Genomic DNA, 27,032 nt, shown 5'->3' with positions numbered 1-27,032 from the left:
GTTGAAATATGGGCCAGTTCTTTTTTATGAATGGGAAATACTGTCGTAATGCAAACAGATGTGATTAGCCTTGTGTGAACTACAGTACATTATGTCATTGCTGGCTGTGCCAGCTATAGTAGGAAGGATTGCAAATAGACTTAGAGACAGTTGTGATGTAATGTCGTTGGGTGCTATTAGCAGGTTACATCCTATTGACTTATACAGAGAGATGATTCCTTACCAACAGTAGCATTAGTGCAGTAAAACAAAATTGAAATCTGTAAATTATAGAAATAATAAGTAAAAGTGAGCACAAGAGAAATGACAATTTTGATGACACAAAATACTACCACTACTACTTGCTACTACTACTAATAACAATATAAAGGAAAAAAGTGGCACTCAAAGAAGACATTTCAAATGAAAGCCAAAAGCAAATCTATGATATTCTGGCCAGATATGGCTTTGGTTCATTGTAAGTCTATGGGATATTTAAGTTATTTGAGGTATCTTTCAAGCTTATATTATGAATGTGTGGGATGAGTCACGTGCCGAACTTAAAAATTAAAGATTTTACTTTACTTAGCTTGTCTTATACTTGGGGCATTCCATTTACTGTAAAATGATCAAAATTATGTCCATTAGACAGGTAATGCATGACTGAAACATACCTGCCCTCCCTGATGATTTTTCCACAACAGTGGCATTTTGCCTGAACTCAGAACTGTGCTGGTGACATTAGATTCTTAAACTTTCCTTACAGTTCTTATACTCTGCATGTCACCAGCTGAGATTGGCTAGCGGTATGCATTTCCTCCTCTGATGCAAACTCAGCACTTGAGACAAACCAAAGAGAGTGTGTGCTTACTTTACTGCAGCATACAACACCCTTACTTGTTCAACTTATATTCGAGACATACATACTTCTACTGAAATTTCTGCAGTAAAACTGCAGTCACTGAAAGTCTATATCACTGATTCTCTTGCTCAATAAATAGTCCATCAAATCAAGAACTGACATCTGTTAGAAATTAAAGCCAAATGCCCTTTTTAAGTTTTTTGTGTGTTTGTTTATTCAAAAGTAAGTCAACTTTTCCACCTAGTATGCGATAAGTTGAAATACAAGGAATGTAATGCATTAAAAAGAAAAAAAAACTTTGTATTTTGTATGGTATGTGTATACAAATGTCTACTGAGTACTATTTTTGTCCAACTACCCAAAATTATAGAAAATCTTTGATAATATTACAAGATTATGCTTAGGATGCATAAAATGCTAGCCAATAAATTTGTCTTAGCAAGACAAAGTAGTGAGCCATTTTATACTAAACATACTTAAAATGTCATTTCCCCAACAGAATAATATAAATATTTGAATAAATATTTTGACATGGTATATACTATGTGTCTCCATACAGTTTACGAGACACCCATTAGTTCATGTCTCCTGAAAATGTGGATAAGGAAAAACAGTTCAATGACTGTAAAATTTGACCTAGATCTGGATTCTCAAAGAATTCGTTTCTTAGATAATGTCCAGCCTCAAGAACTCCAGATGTAGATTACATCATGTGATGGGAGATTTCTTGCTGCAATAGCTTTGACTGAGTACAAACAGAGTTTTGGCTGTAGATCTCAGATTAACTTTTCAGCAGAGCTCGTGTGCAGGAACACACACACCGTATAAGTCTATTTTTGGCCAGTCAAACGGTGACCGGAACAAAAGTGAGGTGATACCGTAATGAGCCAAAGGGAGTACGCAGAAAGTCGGTTTATGCTGATTTGTGCAGACAGTGCCAGGCTTGATTTGGAAATCATTACGTCCACTGGCATAAAGATCTGGTAATGCCTAATTAAACACATTGAATGAGGTTTGTTCAGCATGTGCAGAGGAACAAATTTGTTAAGTACATTAAAGATCTGTTACAAAACCTGCTGTCTGATGCCTACACTATTTCGGACCAAATGGTCTTAGATAGTAGCATTATGTGGTTTCCTACCTTTTAAATGTTTCAAAATGCATTTTGCTTAGACTACAGTGATTGAGATATCTCCATTTCATTTATGCACTCAACACCTCCTGATGGGCCCGATCCCTTTGTTGCTCTTTGATGGATTTAAGGAGACCACTGTCTCTCTTACTTTTCCTCCTGCACTTCCAAGAGAATCTGGATGAACTAAGGCTCACACGTCTTGCAGGGAACGGTGTGTGGCTATCTGCTGTGGATTTGTTAATGCACCTTATTCCAGAACGTGTCCAGAACTCCATCCATACTCTTAAATAAAGGTACCAAAAAGGGACATGAACCCTTTTTGGTTCTTCAAACAACCTTTCAAGAAGAACACTCAAAAATTTCAAAGTGTTTTTATTTTTATTTTCTTATGTAATGAACCTTTTGTTGAATGGAAAGGTTCCACTGATGCCAAAGGTTCTTCATGTAAACAGATGCCAAGAAAGAACCTTGATTATTAAAAGTGCAGGCAGCGCAAGGTTTGGAGCGCCAGTCTTACCTTTCCCGCAGGCTCCTCTCTGGATGAAGATGATGGGCGGCTGCTGGAGTTTCTGTGCCCGGTTACTGACTCTCTTGAGTTCGCAGATGTTCCTGTAGGACACCCCATCACTTCCGCAGACGGCCTCAGGGCTCTTACACACGCAAACGCCGGTCTTTCCTCTCCTCCTCACGGTAGTCGTTGGTCCGACCCCCTCAGGCACAGTGCAGTCCAGACTCTCTCCACACTCCGGGTCTCCCAGCTTCCCTGTACCGCCGCAGGGCTCACCCTCGCCGGCCGCGCACACCGGGCAGCAGTCGCACTGGTCTAGAATGTCTCCGGTTAGACAGTCGGCCGGTACAGGCGGACACAGGCTCTTATCGCAGCGCTCCGGACAACCGATCACATAACGCTTAGAGATCCGCGCATCACATAGCAAAGGCACCAGAATAACAGACGTGCAGAGAACCCACAGATGCATTTTTATATTAATCTGTAATAACAAACCGTTCAAGTAAAATCTCTTCAAGTAACTTAAGTTGTTAAGACGAATAAAAATATAACGCATGTAAACTTGACAGAGTTTGTTGTGCTGTCAAATGCCCGTTATCATGCCCTTCAGTGACAGACTTTATAAAGCTCGGGGAGCATAAACAGCAACGCCGATTGGTTGGATGTATATGACGTTGTTATGTGGGTGGGACGGGGTGCGATGGTAAACAAGTAGGCCACGCCTCAAGCATGTGTTTAAAATTGTCCCATACACACCTTTTATTTAACGTCCGAAAATTATTTAACATCAGGTAGACTCTTTAAGCTTACAATTGCATGTTATTTTTATGGGTTAATTCAGGTAGAAATAGCTCTTAAAAGTAAAAAATGCATTCTATTATTATGGGTTAATTGAGGCAGAAATAGCTTTTTAAGGTAACAATTGCAGATTTTATATATATATATATATATATATATATATATATATATATATATATACATACATATATATATACATACATATATATATATATATATATATATATATATATATATATATATATATATATATATATATATATATATACACACATATATAATATATATATATATATATTTGAGTCCCTGAGACCAAATGTTTTCAAAAACCCTTGAACTTCATAATAAACAGTTTAACAGAAAGGATTAAGAATTATTATTTTTTTTTTTTTCATGAACGTTGGGGCAAGTTGCCACATTTGTTTGTTCATTTCAATTTTAATTTTATTAATAGCATGGCATTATAAATCAGACAAGCATAGGAAAATAAACAGAAAGAAACGTGTCTGAAAAATGCCAATGTGGATGTGACGGAGTCACATTCAGCTCTAAAATGTCTGGTGTGATGCGCACAAAGTGTAATGCTTATTAATCAACCTACTAAAAAATACATTAAAAATTATATCCAAAAGCCACTGATCCAAGCTCATGAACTTGTGTTCAGCATTGTTGTCAAATGTAGTACTTGATGAATTTTTAGATGTGCTTGTCAGAGAGTTGCAGGTCCAAGCTGTCCTCCCATGTAGCTCTCTAATGGGAGTTTTTCCAGCATTATGGGAGTGGATCTTCTTATGCTCACTTATCCTAGGCAACATGTTGCTTTTCTCAATATTTGTGCCTCCCAAATATCTCAGTATTCTGGAATTTGAAGCCATGACTTCTTCACGGTTATTACATTACAATTATACTTAATGATTTGTATTCTTTTGTTTGCATGACATTCTCTAGAACTGGGCACTGTAATTCTAAAAGTCTCACTTGATCAATCTTAGGTAATCCCAATGTGTCTAGAAAAGAAGGAGTGAAATGCTTCCTTATTAACCTATAGGAACTATATAACTATAGAAAATGAAATTAATAATTTTAAACGTGAAACGAAAACAACCAGGTGGCAGTTAGTCACTGTCTTGATGACTGGATCACTGAATTGTTTTTCAATCAATTTGTTCAAATTGTCTGATTCATTTAGCAAAGAAGCATTTCTATGAATGGGTCACTCAATAATTCACTAAACCTATTCCTCCAACAACGTGGATCATTCATTAATGTTACAAAACACAAGCTCAGAGCAGGTCAACGGTTTGACTTTGGCTATTTTTGTTGGCAAAATATTGTGTCACTCAAAATAAATGTCTCTGAACAAAATCAGTGTCACATTTGGAATCATGCTGATATTTGGGAAAACCAGAACTTTTGCTTGTGTGATATTACTTGAAATAACTATATTATATGCTATAAATATATACTTATTGAACTAATGTGTCAGAGAAACAAGTACATAGCCATCTTAAAAAAAAAATGAATGTTGATTTGTATTGTAATAAAGGCAGCACTTCTTGTGCTCAGTGTAACAGGACTTTACATATGGCTGAGGTCACACTACAATGTGTACATTCATGGATTTTTTGGTGTATCATTTACCATGTAAAAGGCCGATCACTGAGGAAATCAAAAGCACATTTGAAGAATAATGGTTTCTAGATGAGTAACATATTGAGCTTAGGCTAGATTCTGCATCTCAGATTCAACATTTATTTGATTAAAACACAGTAAAGCAGTAATATTGAAATATTATTAAATGAAATGAAATTAAAATAAAAAAATTTTAAAATTTAATTTAAATATTATTACAATTTAAAATCACTGTTTTCTATGTTAATATATTTTAAAATGTCATTTATTCCTGTGAGGGAAAAGCTTTCAGCTGCTTTTACTAAAGTCTTCAGTGTCACATGATCCATCCAAAATCTGCTGATTTGGTGCTTAGGGTGTTGAAAACAGTGCTTTTTAATCATTTTTGTAGAAATTAAAAAGTAAAAAGATTGGCAGTGTTACATACAGTATGTACACTGACTTAAACTTCTGTACATCTGTGAACTCTTTCTCTCTCTCTCTCTCTCTCACACACACACACACACGCATTATGCAGGATAAGAAAAAATAGTAGGAACATGAATCATACAGTGCACTATAGCTAACACTCAGATGTGTTTGACATGCTGTCTTACATGGTGTGTTTTCAGTGCTGTAACTGAGCACATATTCCCTGCAACCGTTCATCAGGCTGTTCACTATTCCTTCCCACTTAATGACGTGATAGTATCGAGCTGGGCTCATGTCAGATAGAGCGTAGCATTCCGGGAAAACTAGCCTACCTCCTCCCAGAGTTTCCTGAAACAATCCCCAGGACAAGTGAGTCACTCGTTCACATCAGAGAGCATATATTTCACTCAAGCAACTTTTAATTTTGGCACATCATTTACTTTTGCTATGTTTCAGTACTACAATGAGTCAATTTCAAGTCAGACTGGGACAGAAAAAAATTAAAAAAATCAGAAATGGCTTGCATAATACTGAATTTCATAATTACGTCATAATTATTATCACCTAATCTCCTTGCCACACCTGCACCTCATTTACACACACATATAAGCAGTACTCACACACAGACACTTTGCACAGTCTTGTTTAGCCCCGTCTTACATTTCTGAGCAGTTTCCCTGTGTTTGTCTTTCCGTGTCTGTCCTTTAGGTTGTGTATTTTGACTCTGATTCTCTGCTGCCTGCCCCGATCTCTGCTCGTTACTGTTTATGATTCTGGATATCCCTGACACACCTGACGCCGTTCCTGATTTCTGCCTGTCTGACCATTCTGTTGAATAAATGCTGCAATTGCATCCGAACGCCTCTGACTCTCCTTCATAACAGTATGGGTCAAAATTATAGATTTTTATATTATGCCAAAATCATTAGGATATTAAGTAAAGATCGTGTTCCATGAAAATATTTTGTAAATTTCCTATTCTAAATATATCAAAACTTAATTTTTGATTAGTAATATGCATTGCTAAGAACTTCATTTAGAGAACTTTAATGCCAATTTTCTCAATATTTAGATTTATTTGTTTAGATCTAATAGTTGTATATTGGCCAAATATGGTCAGATCCTAACAAACCACACATCAATGGAAGGCTTATTTATTCAGCTTTTCAGGTAATGTATACATCTCAATTTCGATAAATTGACCCTTATACCTGGTGTGACCCCTTAGCTGAATTAAGAGAATGCAAACTTTAAACTGGTAGTAGGGTATATATTTCAGATGTACTACAATATGTTGAATTGTGTAGTAAAAAATGCAACAGAGTGTAACCTCATATTACATCTGCAGTGTCTGTAGAAATGTGCTTAAATTGTGACCTGGGCTTAATAATTCTTATACAACAATGTAGGCCTATTTCATCTGTTTATCACTAGCTAGACTAACAACTATAGGACAACATCCTATAGCATTCTAGAAACATGCTAAAATGTGGAAGCAATGTATTAGCAGCATGCTAAAACATGCTAGCAATGTGGTAAAAATAGAAGAAACATTCTAGCAACATGATAAAACATTTTAGCAATGTGCTAAAATATGCTAGAATCCTATAAATATGCTAGACATGACAAAAAAAATCCTTGGACCTACACTTTTACAACCATTTTCATAAGGGATATGCCAAAATCTGATGGACATGTTAAGCAATATGCCAAAACTTACTAGAAATATGTTAATGTATGTGTCGTGGGCACTGAAAATTTCATCTGTTGAAACTGAAACTTAAATGAAAACATTTAATGAAATTGAAACCATTGTTTCCATATTTCTGATAAAATAGCTAATGCTCTGTGAAGAAAAAAATCATCCAAGATGGCAGATGGAGTAATGAAGAAGCACTGACTAAGCAGATACCTTTATCCCATGCGTCTTCCAAAACAAATTAGGAAAATCATGAGAAATATATCATACAGAGGACAAACCATAGCTTTTCCCACAATATCGAATTTCAGAACTATGAGGCATTTGTTCTGTGTATTAAAACCTGGCATCTCTTGAGCAAAAGACATTCAGCAGCAAATGACTTTTGAGCCACCAGGCGAGGGGGAGTAAATAATGACAGAATTCTCAGTTTTGAGACAACAAAATGACATTACCCTTGTGAAAAGGAAAGAAAGCTCCCTAAAATGTTCAGTTGTGGTACATTTCCAATGAGGTTTTCACTTTCTATGAGACATGTTCACAACTGTATGGTGCAAACCAGCAGAGGGCACTATATGAACATCATAAGAAGGTTGCACAGGCCTGAAGGTCAGGGCCCATTTTCACAAAGATTTTTTTCTCTTACCACCACTTCGATTTCTCCAAAGAGATTCTAGCCAGGAGTTTTTGCATAACACACAAAAACTGATAAGAGCACATTTCCCCTTAGTTTTTATAAGGAAATCTTAAGATAGGAGAATATGAGTACGCTTTTTTAAATCGCCCACAGTGGTTGATAGACAGGGATCTGCTTTTGTCTGCAAGAGAGAGCAATATATATATGCGATAAATAGATAGATATATAGTCTATCTGCAATCAATTTAATGTTAAGCTGTTTGTATAATTAATGACAAAATACTTCATATATATATATATATATATATATATATATTAGGGCTGGGACTTTAATTGAAACGCGTTAATTGAGATTAATTAATTACACAAAAAATAACGCGTTAACTAAGATTAATTAATTACAGAAAAAAATTCCATCATTTTTAATAACGTATTTTTGCACCGCGGAACGTTTCTCACTGGATGAGTTTCGGCGGACCGATTATACTGGAGCACCAACTAGCGTTCGCACCAAGGGGCAAGGAACTCGACCGGAAGTTGAAGTCGGGTGGGGGCTGCCATCTTTTAGCAGAACTTCACTTGCGTTAGCATTCCCATTGACTCCCATTCATTTTGGCGTCACTTTGACAGCGAATAACTTTACATCTGAGGCGTTTAAAGACTCTGTTTGTCCATTATTTATTTCTAAAGATACACGACAATGTATAAAGGGCTCCATTACCTTCTATGTTACATTATGGCCCCGTATAAACAGTTTTTGTAAAAAATAGGCTAACGATTGCGTCATAACCACTCGGCTCTCTGTCGCATTACCGTACAGACAGGAGGAGAAGCTCGCAGGCAATTAACTTAATATGGCGCACTGTCGTTACATTTTAAAATACTATACAAAATAATTAATCAGAATGTTTACTCCTACTCACTCACGCCAAAGAACTCTCCGCTCAAGCTCGCCGTCTCTGCAAGATTAACGATGGCAGTTTTCACGCACAGCTACTAGAAGATTTACATCTGCCAGACAGGTTGCTGACGTCGTCAAGCTTCGTTTGAGTCTGCGCGTCAGAAACGGAAGTGCTAAAAAACGCTAAAACTGGGCTTCATTTGTCTCAATTGAGTTCCAATGGGGTCGCTGTGTCCATTTCTTTTACTGTCTATGGTTCGCACCAAGGGGCAAGGAACTCGACCGGAAGTTGAAGTCGGGCGGGGGCTGCCATCTTTTAGCAGAACTTCACTTGCGTTAGCATTCCCATTGACTCCCATTCATTTTGGCGTCACTTTGACAGCGAATAACTTTACATCTGAGGCGTTTAAAGACTCTGTTTGTCCATTATTTATTTCTAAAGATACACGACAATGTATAAAGGGCTCCATTACCTTCTATGTTACATTATGGCCCCGTATAAACAGTTTTTGTAAAAAATAGGCTAACGATTGCGTCATAACCACTCGGCTCTCTGTCGCATTACCGTACAGACAGGTGGAGAAGCTTGCAGGCAATTAACTTAACATGGCGTACTGGCGTTACATTTTAAAATACTATACAAAATAATTAATCAGAATACTTACTCCTGCTCACTCACAACACAGAACTCCCCGCTCAAGCTCGCCGTCTCTGCAAGATTAACGATGGCAGTTTGCACACACAGCTACTAGAAGATTTACAGCTGTCAGACAGGTTGCTGACGTCGTCAAGCTTCGTTTGAGTCTGCGCGTCAGAAACGGAAGTGCTAAAAAACGCTAAAACTGGGCTTCATTTGTCTCAATTGAGTTCCAATGGGGTCGCTGTGTCCATTTCTTTTACTGTCTATGGTTCGCACCTGTCTATGGTTCGCACATCACCGCAGCACACATCGAGCCTCAAGTATCACCTCAACGCAAAACATATAGCAGCTAGCGTGGACTTTACACTTTATGTTGAACTTTGTATTATTTTGTTGGTGCAACAGTTTATGTTGAACTCTTTATTGTTTTGGCCAAGGTTATTGAGAGTTGGACTTAGTATGTTATGGCCTCTGAAGCAACAGAGAGATGTTTTCTAATAGTCAGTGTTTCCAATCTTCTGAATGTAATTGACAGTATTGTGTTTTACTTTAAAAAAACACTTTACAGAAGGTTCCAGCACCTATAAGCTTCCTGAATTTCTGAAATGTACTATTTCTAAATTGTTTCTAAATATGCTATTGCTACACTTCATGGCAAAAATTGCACTGGTCTGCTATACTTGGTTGAACAAAAATAAACAATATTTTGTTGCTTAAGCTTATGTATTCAGTCATTATTCAATGGTATACTATAAATCCATGTGAAAAATTACTTCTCACTGTTCTCAGGTCAAATATTTATCTGCGATTAAAATGCGATTAATTTCGATTAATTAATTACAAAGCCTCTAATTAATTAGGTTATTTTTTTTTAATCGAGTCCCGGCCCTAATATTTATATGTATGTGTATATATATATATATATATATATATATATATATATATATATATATATAAACAAACGTATAAATACTCTTTACTCCACCCCACACAATTCCATGTCCAAACAGTTACACTTTTGATTAATCAGTCCACAAATCACTCTCCCCAAAAATTGTATGAATTCATTTCAGGCAGAAGCTGATTAGAGTGATTATTACAGGTGTGATCGTAATGATTTTACTTTATAGAAAATTTGAGCAACTGTGTATATCGATTCAAGTTGGCATCATCTGGGGTCCTCGCAGGGGCTAGCATCATCTGTTCAAAGGTGTAGAGTCATCTGAAGTCTTTCTATGAGGCTGGATCCCCCCTGGAGCTGGTGTAATCTCTAGATACCTCGAGATGGACATCATTTATGAACAGATAGGCAGATAGGAAAGAATTAGCGTAGCTGCTGTTCATAACATTTCAAGCTAAAACTATGTTTGTGACTTTTATCTGATCTAACTGGGAACAAGGGTTTATGGGTGAATTGATTAAGTGCTTGGCTGAAGAGATGTGTCTGTTTGAGTCCTGGACATTATCAAGAAGACAATTCCAGAGTTTAGGAGCCAGATGTGAAAATGATCGTCCTCCTTTAGTGGACTTGGTACTACTAAAAGTCCATACAGAACTTATAGGTTACCAGTGTAGAGATGATAAAATTGGGCTAATATGATCATTTTTTTTTTTGACCTGGTAAGAACTCTAGCAACCGCATTTTGGACTAACTGTGACTTTTACTGGTGCAAGAGAGGCTGCAGTTCCTTCAATCATTGTTCCTCCATCGCTGTGCTTTTGGAGGGATTTCAGAAGGTTGGGCAATCCGAGAAGGTTCACCACTATGTGCCTAGTTTCCATTTGGAGATAATGGCTCTCAACGTGGTTCTTTGTGGAGTCCAAAAGCCTTTGAAATAGTTTCACAAACCAATCCAGACTGCTATATTTTTGAGTTTCTATATCAAGAATTTGACTATCCAGCCTTATGTCTTACACATGGTTATTTTCTGTTAATAATCAGTTATATTCTCATATTAATAATTTCTGTATAATTACTAGGGATGCACCGAAATTTCGGCCACCGAAAATTTTCGGCCGAAAATGGCCTTTTCGGTTTTCGGCCGATAGACTTTTATCACCGAAACAACACGGCCGAAATGTTGTGATGACGCAAACAGAAACCGCGACCTGCACGTGCACCTGCATAGCAAAGACCACGAGCTCCACGCGACATTCACTTCACACAAGTGAGAACATTCTCTCTCTTCTTACTCCTTTATTCGCAGCACTAAAACGTCTCCTAACAAAGAGATTAAGACGGAACACGAAGTAAAAACAAAGAAAAGTACAGTCTTATAGAGTCTGTTAGCACACGTCTCACTGAGATCTTTTCGGATCCTCTGCACTTAATCGCGAATGTGCTTGATCCGCGTTATAAAGACCATTACTTGGATGCGGAAATAAGGCAACGCGCACGAGAAATGATCCAGGCGCCGCTGGATGCGGAGAAGGGCCAAGCGCAGGAGACAGATCAGAGCGCAGAAAAAAGACTGGTCTTTGCACCAGATGAGTGGCATGCACCATCGTTGTCTGATATGTTCAGTGGAATTCTGCAAGAAAGTGCCTCAAATAATAATAATACGTTGGCTATTTTGTTCTTAGGCTACTATATATATATATATATATATATATATATATATATATATATATATATATATATATATATATATATATATATATATATATTAGGGGTGTAACGGTTCACAAAATTCACGGTTCGGTTCGATACGATACACTGATGTCACGGTTCGGTTCGGTTCGATACGTTTTAGATACAGCAAAATGTAAAAACATCTCAACTTTTCAGAATGCCGCAAGCGCACCGTGGGTCATGTGACAAGAACCAACCAATCAGCTTCATCCTTTCCCGTAACAAGGTTGAGAGCTCAGCCAAGATGAAGGAACAGCTGATCATAGTTGCATATGGATTGCAATTTTGAAATAAATTTAGTAGCAGAGCTACTGCAAGCGATTTTTAGAGCTGCAAATCCATTTATCCTTCGCTGAAATTTCTGCGTCTCATGGAGAGAGCACGTCATTGTTGCTTAGCAAAGACAGACGCCTCATGAGCGCTTCTGCCCGAGCGCTTTGGAAAGGAGGAGAAAGACGTGCTTAGCGTTTTCCACGCGTTTTTAGGAGCGATATGTGAACGGCCCCTAAGGCGCTCGCTCACTCAGCACGCGCTGAAGGCTTTTTTTTTTTTTTTTTTTTTTTGTATTCCCGCTGGTGTACCCTGTCATGTTGCAGATGCGACATACCGTTGTTTTTTTATCCACCACTCTCTTGCCATCACCATTATAGCTTAAAGGGAATCCAAAGTGCACCCAAACACCAGACCTGTTGGTTATTGGGGGATCTTCTCATTTCTAGTCTGTTAAACGCATTGGCTATTTTGCAACGAGCCTTCAGCGTGTACTGAGTGAGCGAGCGCCTGCTGAGTAGCCTAACATAAACATATAAGATGGTGTTTTTTTCTTCTTCGGGAGTGTCAGGGGCGTTGCCTGTTACGTTGTTTGGGTTATTGGGCTACCTTGTTGAACGCATATCATTATATTTCTATCTCTCTCTTTTTTTTTTTTTTTTTTCAAATATAATTAATTACTCCAACGAACCGTTCGGTATACATAATGCGTACCGCGTACCGAACCGAAAGTGTCGTACCGAACGGTTCAATACGAATACGCGTATCGTTACACCCCTAATATATATATATATATATATATATATATATATATATATATATATATATATATATGTCCCTGTAGTATATAGTGCCATGCACATATACTAAGGTTAAATAGTGCCCGCTTAGAGGCGGAGTGATTGAGATGTGAAGTGTCTGGTTATGGTTGTAGTCAGTTGTCAGCGCAGCTGCTGTTATTAAAACGCAAACGATTTACCTGGTGTCATCCTTCCACTCACCACGACGCAAGTTATAAAAGGTTATTAAAAGAAACCACTACATGGTGTCAGAAGCTGGTCCAGTGCGCCGATTTTTTATTTATTTTGCCGAAGTTAGACACGGATTTTTGCTAAGGGCTAAGCTAGCGTGAGCGAGCAGGCAGCTACGCTCGAGAGCGGAGAAGAGATGGAACAGTTCAAACTACCGTCCCCGCTGGTGCTAACAGGCAATATAAGCGAAAACTGGAGAAGATGGGAACAACGCTTTCAGATATACATGACTGCAAGTGGTGCTGATGGAAAGGAAGCTAAAGTACAGGTAGCTATCTTACTGCATGCACTCGGAGAAGACGCTCTTGAGGTATACAACACACTAGACGTTGTACAAGTGGATGAAGCAGAGCTAACAGTGGATGATATTTTATATGCATTTAAAGCATATTGCCAGCCAAAGAAAAACACAGTGTTTGAAAGACATCAGTTTTGGGCTCATCCCATGTCAGAGTCAGTCACCATTGAGAAATATGTAACTGAGTTGAGACAGAAAAGCAAAGACTGTGAATTTGGTGCATCAGAAAATGATATGATCCGAGACAAAATTGTGTTCAGTTTGAATGATCCGCGGCTCAAAGAAAGGCTGTTAAGAGAGTCAGATCTCACACTGGAGAGGGTGATCGACATCTGCAGAGCAGCGGAGACTGCCAAAGCACAAATACAAGCAATGAGTACTACAACACAAGAAAGAGCAATACATGCAGTGAACAAAACCAAAGGTAAAGACAACCAACAATGGAAACAGGGACGAAAACTACAAGTACAGAGTGACAGCAGGAAAATAAAGGATCAAGGGTGCAGGAAATGTGGAAAGTCACATCAACCAAGGCTTTGCCCAGCATTTGGAGTCTCGTGCCGAAAGTGTGGTAAGCTCAATCATTACGCAAAGATGTGTGAGACTACAAAAGCAACACATAAGATGAAAATGCATGATTTGAGCTCAGAAATAGACACACTTTTCATTGGGACAGTGAATATTGACCAAATAAGCACTAAAAGAGACAATTCATGGTATGCAGACATAGATGCTGGAGACATGTCTGTTAAGTTTAAGTTAGACACAGGAGCAGAAACAAATGTACTACCGCAGGCTGTGTACAAGACATTGAAGAGAAAAGCCAGGCGTGAAAAACGAATAAACTTGCAACTAAAACCGACAAAAACTGTGTTGGTGGCGTACGGTGGAGTTAAGCTGAAACCAGAAGGGACAATCTCACTGGAGTGCTCCAATGCCCAAACCAAATCCAACCAGCTGTTCTATGTGTCAAACCACTCAGACACAGCTATCCTAGGCAAGGATGCATGCGAAGCGTTAGGTCTGATAAAGAGGATGGACATTGACACGCTCGCAGTCAAGTTCCCAACTACAAAAGAGGAGCTGTTAAAGCAACATGCAAGTGTCTTTGAAGGACTTGGTGAGTTCTCAGGTGAACATCACATCCATATTGACCCTACAGTCACTCCTGTCATACATGGCTGCAGGAAAATACCACTGTCAGTTATGGACAGACTGAGAGACACGCTTGATGACCTGCTAAAAGCAGACGTTGTTGAACAAGTAACTGAGCCAACGACATGGGTCAATAGTCTTGTAGTCACAGAAAAGAAAGACAAGAAGAAGCTGAGGGTTTGCCTAGACCCCACTGACTTAAACAAAGCTATTTTGAGACAGCATTATTCAATTCCCACAGCAGATGAGGTGTTGTGTAAACTAGCTGGTAAGAAAATCTTCACAGTACTGGATGAGAAAGACGGCTATTGGCAAATAAAGCTGAACAAGGAGTCGTCGCTACTGTGCACTTTCAACACGCCATGGGGGCGCTATAGGTTTAAGCGCCTGCCATTTGGAATCAAGTCGGCGAGTGAAGTTTTTCAGCAACGCAACTGCGAGACATTTGGGGACATCATGGGTGTTCACATAATTGCTGATGACATGATTATCGCTGCGTCCACAAAAAAGGAACATGACGAAATACTGCAAAAGGTGATGACTAGAGCAAAGGAGGCTAATGTCAAATTCTTTGACCCAAAGAAAGCTGTCGTGATACAAGCAGATGCATCCAAGGACGGTTTAGGTGCATGTCTAATGCAAGATGGACATCCTATCGCCTATGCATCCAGAGCTCTAACGGACACAGAGAAAAACTATGCACAGATAGAGAAGGAGCTTCTGGCTATCGTGTTTTCAGTGAAACACTTTCACCAGTACGCCTATGGAGTCAAGGTTAATGTGCAGTCAGATCACAAACCTTTGGAAACGATCCTGAGAAAGCCACTGGGAACAGCTCCGTCCAGACTACAGCGGATGCTACTTCAGCTGCAACGCTATGACCTGAATGTAATTTACACGCCAGGTAAAGAGTTACTGATCGCAGACACACTCTCACGAGCAACTACACATGAGCAACCGGGTGAGTGTGACATTTTTGAAGAAAAAGTGATCTATGCTCTTGAGCCAACAGAGGCCCTAAGCCCAGAGACTCTGGCACAGTTAAAGCTTGAGACACAAAATGACGTCATACTGCAAACATTGCTGGACATTCACAGGCAGGGCTGGCCACATCACAGAAAACAAGTCGACAAAAAGGTGATGCAATACTGGCCTATTAGGCACTCAGTGTCAATTAGAGAAGGAATAATGTTTGCAGGAGACAGAATTATTCTACCTACTAAAATGAGGTCAGACATGTTACAGAGGCTGCATGTGGCACACCAAGGTATGCAGCGCACCAAAGCTCTGGCCAGAGTACACTGGTATTGGCCAGGTATGACTAGAGACATTGAAAAAATGGTTGAGGAATGTGCAACTTGCCAGCAGTTCCAACCTCGCCAACAGAGGGAGCCGATGATCTCTCATGAAATCCCAGAGCTTCCATGGCTGAAAGTAGGAGCTGACATATTTGAAATCAGTGGTCAGTCATTTCTTCTGGTTGTAGATTATTTCTCCAAATACCCGGAAGTACTAAACATAAGAGACAAGACAACACACACAGTCATTAACAAGATGAAATCGGTCTTTGCCAGAGTGGGAATACCTAAAGAAATTGTGTGCGACCATGTGCCTTTTGCAAGCCAAGAAATGAGAAAGTTTGCCACAGCATGGGGAATTAAGCTCACTCACTCCAGCCCAGGCTATGCGCAGTCAAATGGCCTGGCCGAGAGAACAGTGAAGACTGTTAAGTACCTGTTAAAGAAGGCCAAACAAACCAACACTGACCCATTTCTGGCACTTCTAACTCTCAGGAACACACCTGTCACAGGTATGGGCTATTCTCCAGCACAACTGCTTATGGGCAGGGTCCTGAGAAGCACTTTACCCAGCTCAAGCACAGTACTGCAACCTGCAGTACCAACTAATGCACTTTCTACTCTTCAGGATCTCCAGCGAAGACAGCGTGCTTATTACAACAGAGGCACAAAGAAACTTCCGATGCTGCCGCCTGGTGGGACTGTTCACATGAAAACTGAACGAGGATGGAGTCCTGCTGTTGTCATGGCGACATGCGCTGAACCACGGTCCTATGACATAATGACATCATCTGGACAGCAGTACAGGCGCAACAGGAGACACCTGAGGAAGACACCCAGCAACATTCAGGTGTATGAACCGGACAGTCTCGATGATGAGCAAGACAGCACCCCAGATGCTTCTACCGGGGCTGATGAGACTGCATGTGTGGAGCCTTCTCCTCCTCCACCAACGGGTCAAACCAGAAGCGGCCGAGTTATTAGGCCTCCAGTTAGATTCAGAGACTATGTGTTAAGCCAATAAGTGCATACAATATTGAGCTTATGCTGTTTATTAAAAAAAAAAAAAAAAAAAAAAAAAAAAAAGGGTAAACAGTAGATATGTAATTGCATATGTTCAGTTTAAGTTTAATGTATCCCTGATTGATACACGTTGGAATATTGTTTCAGTTAAGCTACATTTTATCTGCTAAAGATAAACTTTTGTTTTCTGTTTATTATAAGAAAGGAGGATGTAGTATATAGTGCCATGCACATATACTAAGGTTAAATAGTGCCCGCTTAGAGGCGGAGTGATTGAGATGTGAAGTGTCTGGTTATGGTTGTAGTCAGTTGTCAGCGCAGCTGCTGTTATTAAAACGCAAACGATTTACCTGGTGTCATCCTTCCACTCACCACGACGCAAGTTATAAAAGGTTATTAAAAGAAACCACTACAGTCCCCATCCCCAGAAGTGATAAGAGTCTTGCCAACTGGAGAAGTAATGCACTTTCTAGTCCTACATAGAAAAATTTCAAATGCACTTCACCTAAATGCACTTTGTTTTTATGAGAGAACTGTTCATTTTAAAACCTTTCTGCAGGCCAGTAGGCCAGTACATTATTATTAAATATACACATGAGTGGGATACATTTTTAGTTTGAATTTTATTTTATACTGTGCATTGTTGCAATGTGCTTAATAAATATTTACATCATTTGTAATTATGAATTTTTATGTTTTCTTTTTTTTAATAAGTTATGTAATTGTAATTATCTTTGAAACTTTAATATTAATTTATGCAATTGCAATGTCTTAATTTTAGTAAAGTTAGTACACGGTCATAGCAATAAATGCAATGGTACTAATAATTGGCATAATTTATTTCGGTGTTTCGGTTTCGGTTTTCGGCCTTGGTTTTCTCTTTTTCGGTTTCGGCCAAGAATTTTCATTTCGGTGCATCCCTAATAATTACGTGATTACACTACCGGTAAAAAGCTTGCAATGAGTTTTTAAATGTTTTTAAAAGAAGTCTCTTATGCTCACCAAGGCTACATAAATTTTTTATAATCAGAAATATGATAGCACTTTACAATAATATCCCATTAGATAATATTAATGCATTAACTAACATTAACAATGAGCAATACATTTGTTACTATATTTAAAAGAAAAAGCCATTACTTCAGTCTTAAGTATCACACGATCCTTTAGACATTTTAAAAATTTATAATAAATAAATACAAATAAATTCATACATTTGTATGCAAAGTAATAACTTTTTTATACTAAGCTAAATATAAATCCTACAACCTAACTGAACTTTCCTGCATTTATTTTAATTGACATCACTTTTATGTTTTAACCAATGGGGACATCCAGCAGTGAATACACATACACTGTGAACAAACTGTGTATATAAAGTTAATTCTGATTATTATAGATTAACCATTATTTAAACTAAAATAAATGCAAAAACATTTTTTACACTCATTAAATTTTTTTTATTATTTTTCCAGTCAAGGACAACTACATATATTATACATCAAAAAACATGGTGCAGCGTTTGAATCCACAAAAAAACAAAAAACAAACAATATATGGTGTTAATTATTATGGTCACCGACTCTGCTTAAATTCACAATAATGCATATGGACCCTCTTCACATGTTTGGGTTCTCATTTGCTTCAATTCAACTTTACAAAACAGGATATACATACAGAGAGGCTGACTCTGTATGTATATCTTCTGACAGCAGTCAGAAGAGAGAAGCATGTCAAATTTACCATCTCTCCCTTAGCTGTTGTATTACAAACACTTACAGTATGTTGCAGTGTTAAGTAACTTTCGGTAATTTAAAACGGTAATATAAAACAAAGTATAGTGTTATAAATGTACATTATAATTATGGAAATATCATCACAGTCAGTGAAAAGGGTCCATACAGCTGCATTTAGTGAATGCTTGTGGTTTGTTACAGTAATACTTTGGGTTCAATTCATATTTTTTTTTTTAATGCATTAGGTATCATGAACTAAGAATAAACAATACCCACAGTGTTGATTAATATACTTCAACTGTTATAAGTTTGTGACTCAAAAACATTTCAAGTACAAACATTAACTGAACCAACGTGAATTGTAAAACGAACAATAATATATTAATAAATAAAAAATAATCTTAATTCAGTAAAATTATTATTCATCGTAAGTCCATGATAACCTATATAATGCATTAACTAATGTTAATAAATTAAACCTCTTTTACAAACATGTCTGGAGTGTTTTTGTATATTGAAATACAGTTCTACATTCACATGCATTTGACAAACAGAAGTGCCACGAAATAGAGTCTTGCTCCCAAAAGAGAGCTGCAACATGGGGAGTTAAAAATAGGGCTGCACGATATATCGAAATATTGTATTGTACATAACACGATGTCCATATCGCTATGGCATGCGATATCTGAATTATATTACTACTTCAAAACATTGCGGAAAGTCAAGTTTTCAGGTCGATGCATACAGCAGCGAATAGACTGGGCACGTGACTGCTACTTATGTGATGTGCTTCACAATAATAGAGTTATTAAGTGCAATATGTTGCAGAAAGCAACTCCATTGCTGTCTGACACACCTGGAGCATGCGCGATCCCTTCAGTTTTCTTTCGCGCATTTTTATACTTGATCGGTCCAAAATACACACACAGATGTCAAAATGGCTGTCTTGACGAGTAGCCTATTAATGCAAACATAGTGATGTCTTAACTGGGGCTACACAAAAAACAACTAATGATTAGCGCGATTATGACATCAGGAAGACTGTTATGCTCAGCTTGTCAGTGAAGCACGGCTTTGTGATCCGAGTCGCTGAAGACATGCATCAAAACATCTTCCAAACATGACAAGCATTTATGAACATTTTGTCCAATAAAAGACCATGTTTATGTTTTTACTCCAGCCCGAGATTCGAACCCATAACCCTAGGGTTAGGAGTCAAAAATCTCTAACCACTATGCCACGACTTCCCATGCGCATCTTTAGTAAATCCTGACAGTTCTATTTTAACGGCAAGAGACGTTTTGCTGTCAATGAATCTGGCCCTTGGAGTTTCAGCACGAGAGCGTCCTCTGGCCTTCGGAAGGAGGCATATATACAACTGATCACAGGCTACTGTATGTACTACTTTCACTGACAAGCTGCTCATGAAAACAATCGCATTCTTTGCCAAATCACAGTTTTTGCGAATTGCAGCATTAATTATATAGCGGCATAAATTATTATAATTTTGGGGGGTTTACATTGATGTTGAAATTACATTCAGATTTGTGACATTGCTTTTTATGTAATGCTAAAATACTGATGGTCACTTTCCACCAAGAACTTGGCCACCCTTTCATGAAGTAATGCTGCTTTGAAGCCTGCGCATCGAGGGTGCATAGCAAAACATATAGAGATATTGATTATATCATTTTCAGTTTTTACATATTTTTCAAATATGATTTAAATTAATTTTTAAAACTTAAAGCAAAAGGCCTAACGTATCGAATATTGCATTATTTAACAAGGAATAACATACTGCATTTTTCTTCAATATCGCACAGCCCTAGTCAGAAACATACCATAAAGAGTGGCAGTGTGTTTAAAACTGAAATATAATAACACACAACACATTCTCTCTCTACAGCAATACAAATCCTATCAGTACAACCATGTCTTTTTTGTTGCGGTCAGACAAAATGTCGAATTAAGTTTACACATTAAGCAAATGAAATTCAATTATCAATAAAAACAAGACCACCCAAACAAGGCCCAATGGGATCTAAGGAAGTATTATGTTATTTTAGGACAAAAGTCTGAACTGTACACCCCAAAAATGATGTAAAAGCACCAGATTAAAATTAAACAAACAAGAATTTTAGGATTATTAGTGGCCTTCTTGGTATCAGCAATATGTAGCATACTTTTGTTAAAATGTATTTATGACCTTACTGGAAACATTATATAATATTATATTTAAACAATATATCTTCCAGTTTAAACCATATTTTCCTGAAAAGTAAATGTCCATACTTTCTACTGTACATTGAGTGTTTTTATGCCTGATTTCACTGAATTCACTTTGCTTACATGGTATTTTAGATTTAAAAACAATACATTTATAATATCAACCACAATTTGGGTTATTGGTTGTAACAGAAAAATAATCGGCTATCGAGTCTTAATGAATTCTCTAGATTATGACCCCATTTCATAGAGTGCAGTCCTTTAAGAGACTTGAAAATGATCAGGAAAAACACCATATCCCATGGTGCACTGGGCTCGATTCAAAATCTTCAAGAGTCCCTGTCCTGATTTTGACATTAATAATTCTTAATATGTGTGTATAAAAAACCAAGTACTTTTTTACACCTGGGTAACTTGTATGTCTTCATCTTTCGGGCAATCTGGAGGCTGCATTAAGCCGCTTCTCAGTTGCCATGGCGATGAGTTGTCAGCGTTTACTTGAAGAAGATTTGGGGCGACTCCTGGAGCGACAGGCGTGCTTGCGGCCCTGGCCGCAGGATGGTCAGGTCTGGCCCCTCCCACACCATGCTGAAGGCCCGAGGGGGAACGGCATTCTGGGTAATGGAGTTCGGTGGGGAGGGGTGAGCGAGGAGTTGAGAGACTCTGTTCGTTGGAGTATGTTCGTTCAGCGGGCTCCTGTGGAGATTGAGGAATGTTACAGAACACAGCATCGGTCAGGACAGAGAAAACTGCTTTGGTAGAAAGGGAAGAAAAAAACTCAAAACCAGGGAGAAGGTGAAGAAAGAACAGCAGGAAGTTTAGTACGGTTTAGGACATGGGTGGCAGTCAAGTTAACGAGCAATGGCAGTGAAAGCTACAGCAGATAGGAGGTTGTAGATCATTCTGGGATATAGCAGGAACAGGACAGCTGGTAGTGCAGAAGAAGGGCTTGTTTTGGGGTTGTTAGTGTCTCAGCGTCATATTTAATCTCTGTAAGGGAAATAAATGAGAAGTGGACATCAGCTGAAAAAGCGTTCAAGGAAGGCACGGACAACAACAAAAAAGACAGGACAAGGATTCAACATATACTGTAAGGACAGGTTAAATGAAATACTTCGAGGAGACGGAATTCATTTGTAATATTCTTAAATTCAAAAATAAAGGCCTGTTAACAACAGTGCGATTTTCTTTCATTGGTCATTCTTTTTTTAAAGCTATAACGCTATACAAAAACAGCGTAAAACTGACTGAATTTTTATGACGAACAATTGTGTTGATGTGACTAGGCCTTAACATTAATGAAATTCCTTGTGAAAAAGAAGTATACTTTAGCATTCTTTAAAAAAAAGAGCCATTAATATGGAAATAATATACTTAAAGTGCCCCTATTGTGGATTTCTGAAAATTAGCTTTCATGCAGTGTGTAACACAGCTCTAAGTGAACGAAAACATCCTGCAAAGTTTTAAATCTGAAAGTGCACTGTGAGTTACTCTTTATGTCTCTCAAAAGAAAGAGTTGTTTCTGAATCATTGAAACGAGTCATTTTTAAAACAAATCCCAAGCTGTTTCATGTTGATGTCAACATGAAACATTAGAATATTGCCCATAATGTTAATACGAATTTAATGAATATTAATTATAGTTTAAATCTATATTAAACGCAATTAGCTAAATTTTTTGCATTTTTTGACTAAGTTCAGTAGGACTCAAGTACAATTTTGATATGTAATTTCATAATTATATCTGTGAAATAAGGCTAAAGTGTCATGCATACTTCTTTTTTTTACATCGGATAGCTCACCAAGAAAAATTCTGTCTTAATTTCCTCATCCTTTGTCACTCCAAACCTGTATGACCTTCTTTTTTATGCATATTTAAATCAACAAAATGAGGGTGAGTAAATTATGACAGATTTTTTTTTGTTGTCAAATATCCCTTAAATGATGCACCAAGTAATTTTTATTTATGTCTTGCTAGCTTTTTCATCTTCATAATATATTAATGTGAAATTTGTGTTTGGTCAAATTACAAGGCAGGTGATGCGACCTCAACATGACTTAAAACAGATTAAAACATATTTTTCTTAGACACATATGACTGGAGTCGACACTATTTTAAACAGATTTGATAAAAAAAAAAATAATAAAAAATAAATGACTCTGTGCATCGTTAATACTCATGATATTTTGCCTTGATTTTAATAATGTCCTGTAATAAATACAAAACATTTTTTAAAAGAAAAGCAGGTGAGGTTAAGTAATGGATTGCAAACTGTAAGTAAATGGAAGTCAAATGTGGTGGGTAACAAACATGATGAATACAAAATGATATGATATATCTGATAATATGTTGAAGGCAATATATAGTATTTAATGAAAAAAAGTTGGTAGTAATAGTTTAGGGACTATTAACTAGCATACATATTACTAGCATATTGGCTGTTTATTAGTACTTAAGGCCCGTTCACACCAAGCACGATAACTGTAAAGGAAACGATAAAGATATAGTTCTAAAAATCGTTCTCAATATTAACAGCGGAGTCCACACCACAACTATAACGATAAAGGCACAGAGAAACAATATCGTTGGAATCACTTTTTGATGAACGATAAAAACATTGCCAACCAATCAGAATCAATCGCGCTGTAATGAGCTAAAGAATTTAAAGCAGCAGACACGCATCCACTTAGAATACACAGACAATATCGTTCGCTGGTGTGGACGCTAATATAGTTATCTTTATAGTTATTTTGGTTGCACTTTATTTTACAGTACGTGTACTTACATGTACTTATAGTGTACTTACAGTCTATTTATCTAAGAAAGTTCCGGTAATACAAGGTAACTATATGGGGTAGGGTTAGGTTTAGGGGTAGGTTCAGGGTTAGTACCTAGTTATTGCATAGTTATTGTAATTACTATAATAAGTAAATAGTATGTAAATGGGAACAGGACTGTAAAATAAAGTGCTACTGTTATCTTTATAGTTATCGTTCTTGGTGTGAACGGGCCTTTACAAAGCACATATTAATGCCTTATTTTGTTTGACCATATTTTAGATCTCTTAAGCCATCTCCATACCTAAAGTTAACAACTATCTTACTAACTAGGCAAAAGTCATAGTTAATAAATGATAATTGGTCCCCAAAATAAAGTGTGACTGTAGTAATTATGACTATTTGCAGTAGCCCCTCACTGCAGAACACAAGATCCAGGGGGCGTGGTTGGATCCACATCTAGGGGGTGGAGATGGGTTGGTTTAGGAAATATATAAGGTGGGAGGGGCTGGATCTGGATCCAACCACACCCCCTGGATCTTCTGCAGCATTCAGTACGTGTTTTGCAGCAAGGACCATCTCACTATTTGGCCATTCCAGCCAAATATCTGAAGACCTAAACTTACAAACAGTGCACAACAAAGCACAGCCTAAAGAATCGAAGAACTAAGCACAATTTGTGCCTGTTCCAGCTAAGCTGAAGGTGGAGGGGAAAAAATAGCATCAGCTTTACAGCAGCCTGACAAGAGATCTGGATGGGTCATCATCTGGGTACTGTATGAATTAGAAATAGAGGTGCAACTTTATATAGGTGGTTTATAAGAAATGTAGGTGGTTTAGAAGGGCCATCTTTATTGTCTGTAATAGTATCATTTACTTAAGATTTGATAATTACATTTCAGTTTAATCTCAAGCAAACTCAACAAATTAAATTCAAGAGTTCTTACGTTTAGTTAAATATGAACTTGAATTTTCACAATTGAGTACTTCATTTATTAAACTGAATTACTATTTTCCAGATGATGCTCATGATGAGAGTTTACTGAAATTGTGTATACAAAAATGTGTATAAACACTTAAGAATAATGCTCAACTAAACTAAAAAGAATGACAAATGGTAATGTTTTTGTAAAGAGATTGTTAAATATTTATATGAATCAGTGTGGACTCGCAAGTAAATAATGTCCTGCTGTGCTGGCAATCTTGATGATTCCATCATTGCTTTTACATCATGCAGCACTGTACGGATATCCCTAATACATTCTATTATTATTCTTCCTTTCCACAAATTTCTAAAATTAATTCAGGCTGAACTGATGCATGTACAGACTCCATTCAGCCTTAATTAGATTATTTCAATTTTTTTATAAGCCTATGATTTTTTATAATCTACGATTATAGTTAGAAAATCTCAAATTGTATGAATGCGTTTTAGCGTAATATCCATCTATCTTTTATAATCTCAGATTTTATAATAGTCATAGTAATATAGTAACTAGACAATGATTGGTCTTTTTTCTTGCATCTATTTGCATACTAAATTGTCTTTCTTAAATTAATTCAATTCAAAATTGTAATACTTTATTTAGCTCATATCTTTACTGCTTTAAAAAAGTCAGCATTTTATTGGCAAGTTAAAATAAAGAAAATTTCTCAAGTTTTATTAGAACACAAATCATACAAAAAGTATTTTCCTAAATAATTGTGACTTCTCCCAGAATGTTATGACTTTATTCTCAAAACCCTACTTTATACTTGAAAAATGTATATTGTGATCGTTTCCAAATCATATACACCAATTTAATTATTTTAACCTATACATTTAGTAAGCATTTAGTTCACCTTCTAATGTCTCAATGTAAATGTCTTCGATATTTGATTAGTGAATTATCTTACTTGCATATATTTGTATTACTTGTAAAAAAATATTTTAATTATATGAAATGTATTATCTTTTAATAATATTTAATATATATATATATATATATATATATATATATATATATATATATATATATATATATATATATATATATATATATATATATACATACACACACACACACACACACACACACACACACACACACATATATATATATATATAGTTTTTATTAATTTTTTTAAATTCAGTTTTGGTTTTAGTTATTTTAGATCAGTTAAAATAAGATTATGCAATTAAAATGAGAAATGCTACCTTTTAACTAGGTGAACAAAATGTTTTTGTATTTAATTTGATTTCAGTTAACATTTATTTTTTTTATTTTTTTTTCTTATTTCACTTTTTACTTTTATGGTTTTACTTAACTATAATAACCCTGTTGGACAGAAGTGTGGGTAATGAGATGAAAGTGTGAGATGTTTAGTTCGGATGTACTAAACTGTTTTAAAAGAGTAAATGTGAATGATGGATGATGGATGTCAACAGTATGATAAGAGGTCTGGTTTTAGTTTGTCTGTGGGCAGTTCAACACTTCATAGATCTAGTTCAAGGACTACATGCCTCTAAACTCTAAGCTGGGGCTAGATGCAAACAAACAGGGACAAAGTGCAAGGGTTTGAGCTCAACACATACGTGCTGCATTCACCATTGCAGGAAGTATACCTCTGTATACAAGGGTTTGAGAGCCGTCTGGCCTGACGCATCTGTAACACACGCACATTCATTAGGCACCGACACGGCAAAAAAAAAAAAAAAAAAAAGATAGAGTCAAACAGAGAGAGAGACAGACAGGCACAAAGAGATTACTCTAGATTGGGCAGTCTGGTAAATTGGGCCAGTTTTTGAGCGGACAATGACAAATGTTTAATTGTGTGGTAAACTCTCCTTCTAATATTGGGCCTTTGTTCATTCCAGCAGCAAACATAAAAGAGTGACATTTGAAGAGAAACATAGGTGGGCTGGACATGGACAGGATGTGTGGCTACAAAACACTTCACAAAAGACAAACCAGAAGAGCACAAAACGGCTGAGCACTCAGAATGTCACTAAACAAAGTCGATTCTTACAGAGGCTGCTGAGCGTCCAGGACCCCGTTGGGCCACTATGGCCCCAGAGATAGCCTTGATCCAGCCGTGCATCTCCTCTGGGCTGTCCGACTGAGACAGAGAAAAATACAGACAGCTTTCATTTTTGTTCAAACTTTGTAAAAACAATCAATTAAAACATTTATTCTTGCTTGAAAGTGCATCAGCGGCTCTAAAACATTTTAGACAAAATACCAACTCAGATTTAAAGGTATCGTTACAACCTTATCTATCGATTGAACTACTTTTGAAAATCTGATCACAAATGGGATTTCCAGTTTTTTTTTTTTTTTTTTTGCTGCTAAAACTTTATCAGGAAATATGAGTTATATTCCATCTTAAATAAAAGTTATGTT

General features: G+C 37.1%; 2 protein-coding genes across 6 annotated transcripts in view; both read right to left on the bottom strand.

Moving 5' to 3' along the window:
- The window catches only part of LOC128024926 (serine protease HTRA1B-like), a 33,277-nt gene extending 30,182 nt beyond the window's left edge, over window positions 1-3,095 (bottom strand). The window contains exon 1 of the mRNA XM_052610810.1: window positions 2,494-3,095. Within this exon, the coding sequence (XP_052466770.1) occupies window positions 2,494-3,040 (547 nt within the window). The 5' untranslated portion in view covers window positions 3,041-3,095. The remainder of the gene's footprint in view (window positions 1-2,493) is intronic.
- Window positions 3,096-18,345: 15,250 nt separating this feature from the next.
- LOC128024923 (pleckstrin homology domain-containing family A member 1) overlaps window positions 18,346-27,032 on the bottom strand; it is a 43,651-nt gene continuing 34,964 nt past the window's right edge. The window contains exons 11-13 of one of the 5 annotated variants that reach the window (XM_052610804.1): window positions 26,659-26,748; window positions 26,225-26,295; window positions 18,346-21,567 (exon numbers count right to left, since the gene is read on the bottom strand). In XM_052610804.1, the coding sequence (XP_052466764.1) occupies window positions 21,366-21,567; window positions 26,225-26,295; window positions 26,659-26,748 (363 nt within the window). In that variant the 3' untranslated portion in view covers window positions 18,346-21,365. The other 4 variants (XM_052610805.1, XM_052610807.1, XM_052610806.1 and 1 more) reach the window with 4 other exon arrangements.

Source organism: Carassius gibelio, chromosome A12, assembly GCF_023724105.1.
Source record: "Carassius gibelio isolate Cgi1373 ecotype wild population from Czech Republic chromosome A12, carGib1.2-hapl.c, whole genome shotgun sequence".
Taxonomy (NCBI): Eukaryota; Metazoa; Chordata; class Actinopteri; order Cypriniformes; family Cyprinidae; genus Carassius; species Carassius gibelio.
This window is presented reverse-complemented; position numbering and strand designations above follow the sequence as displayed.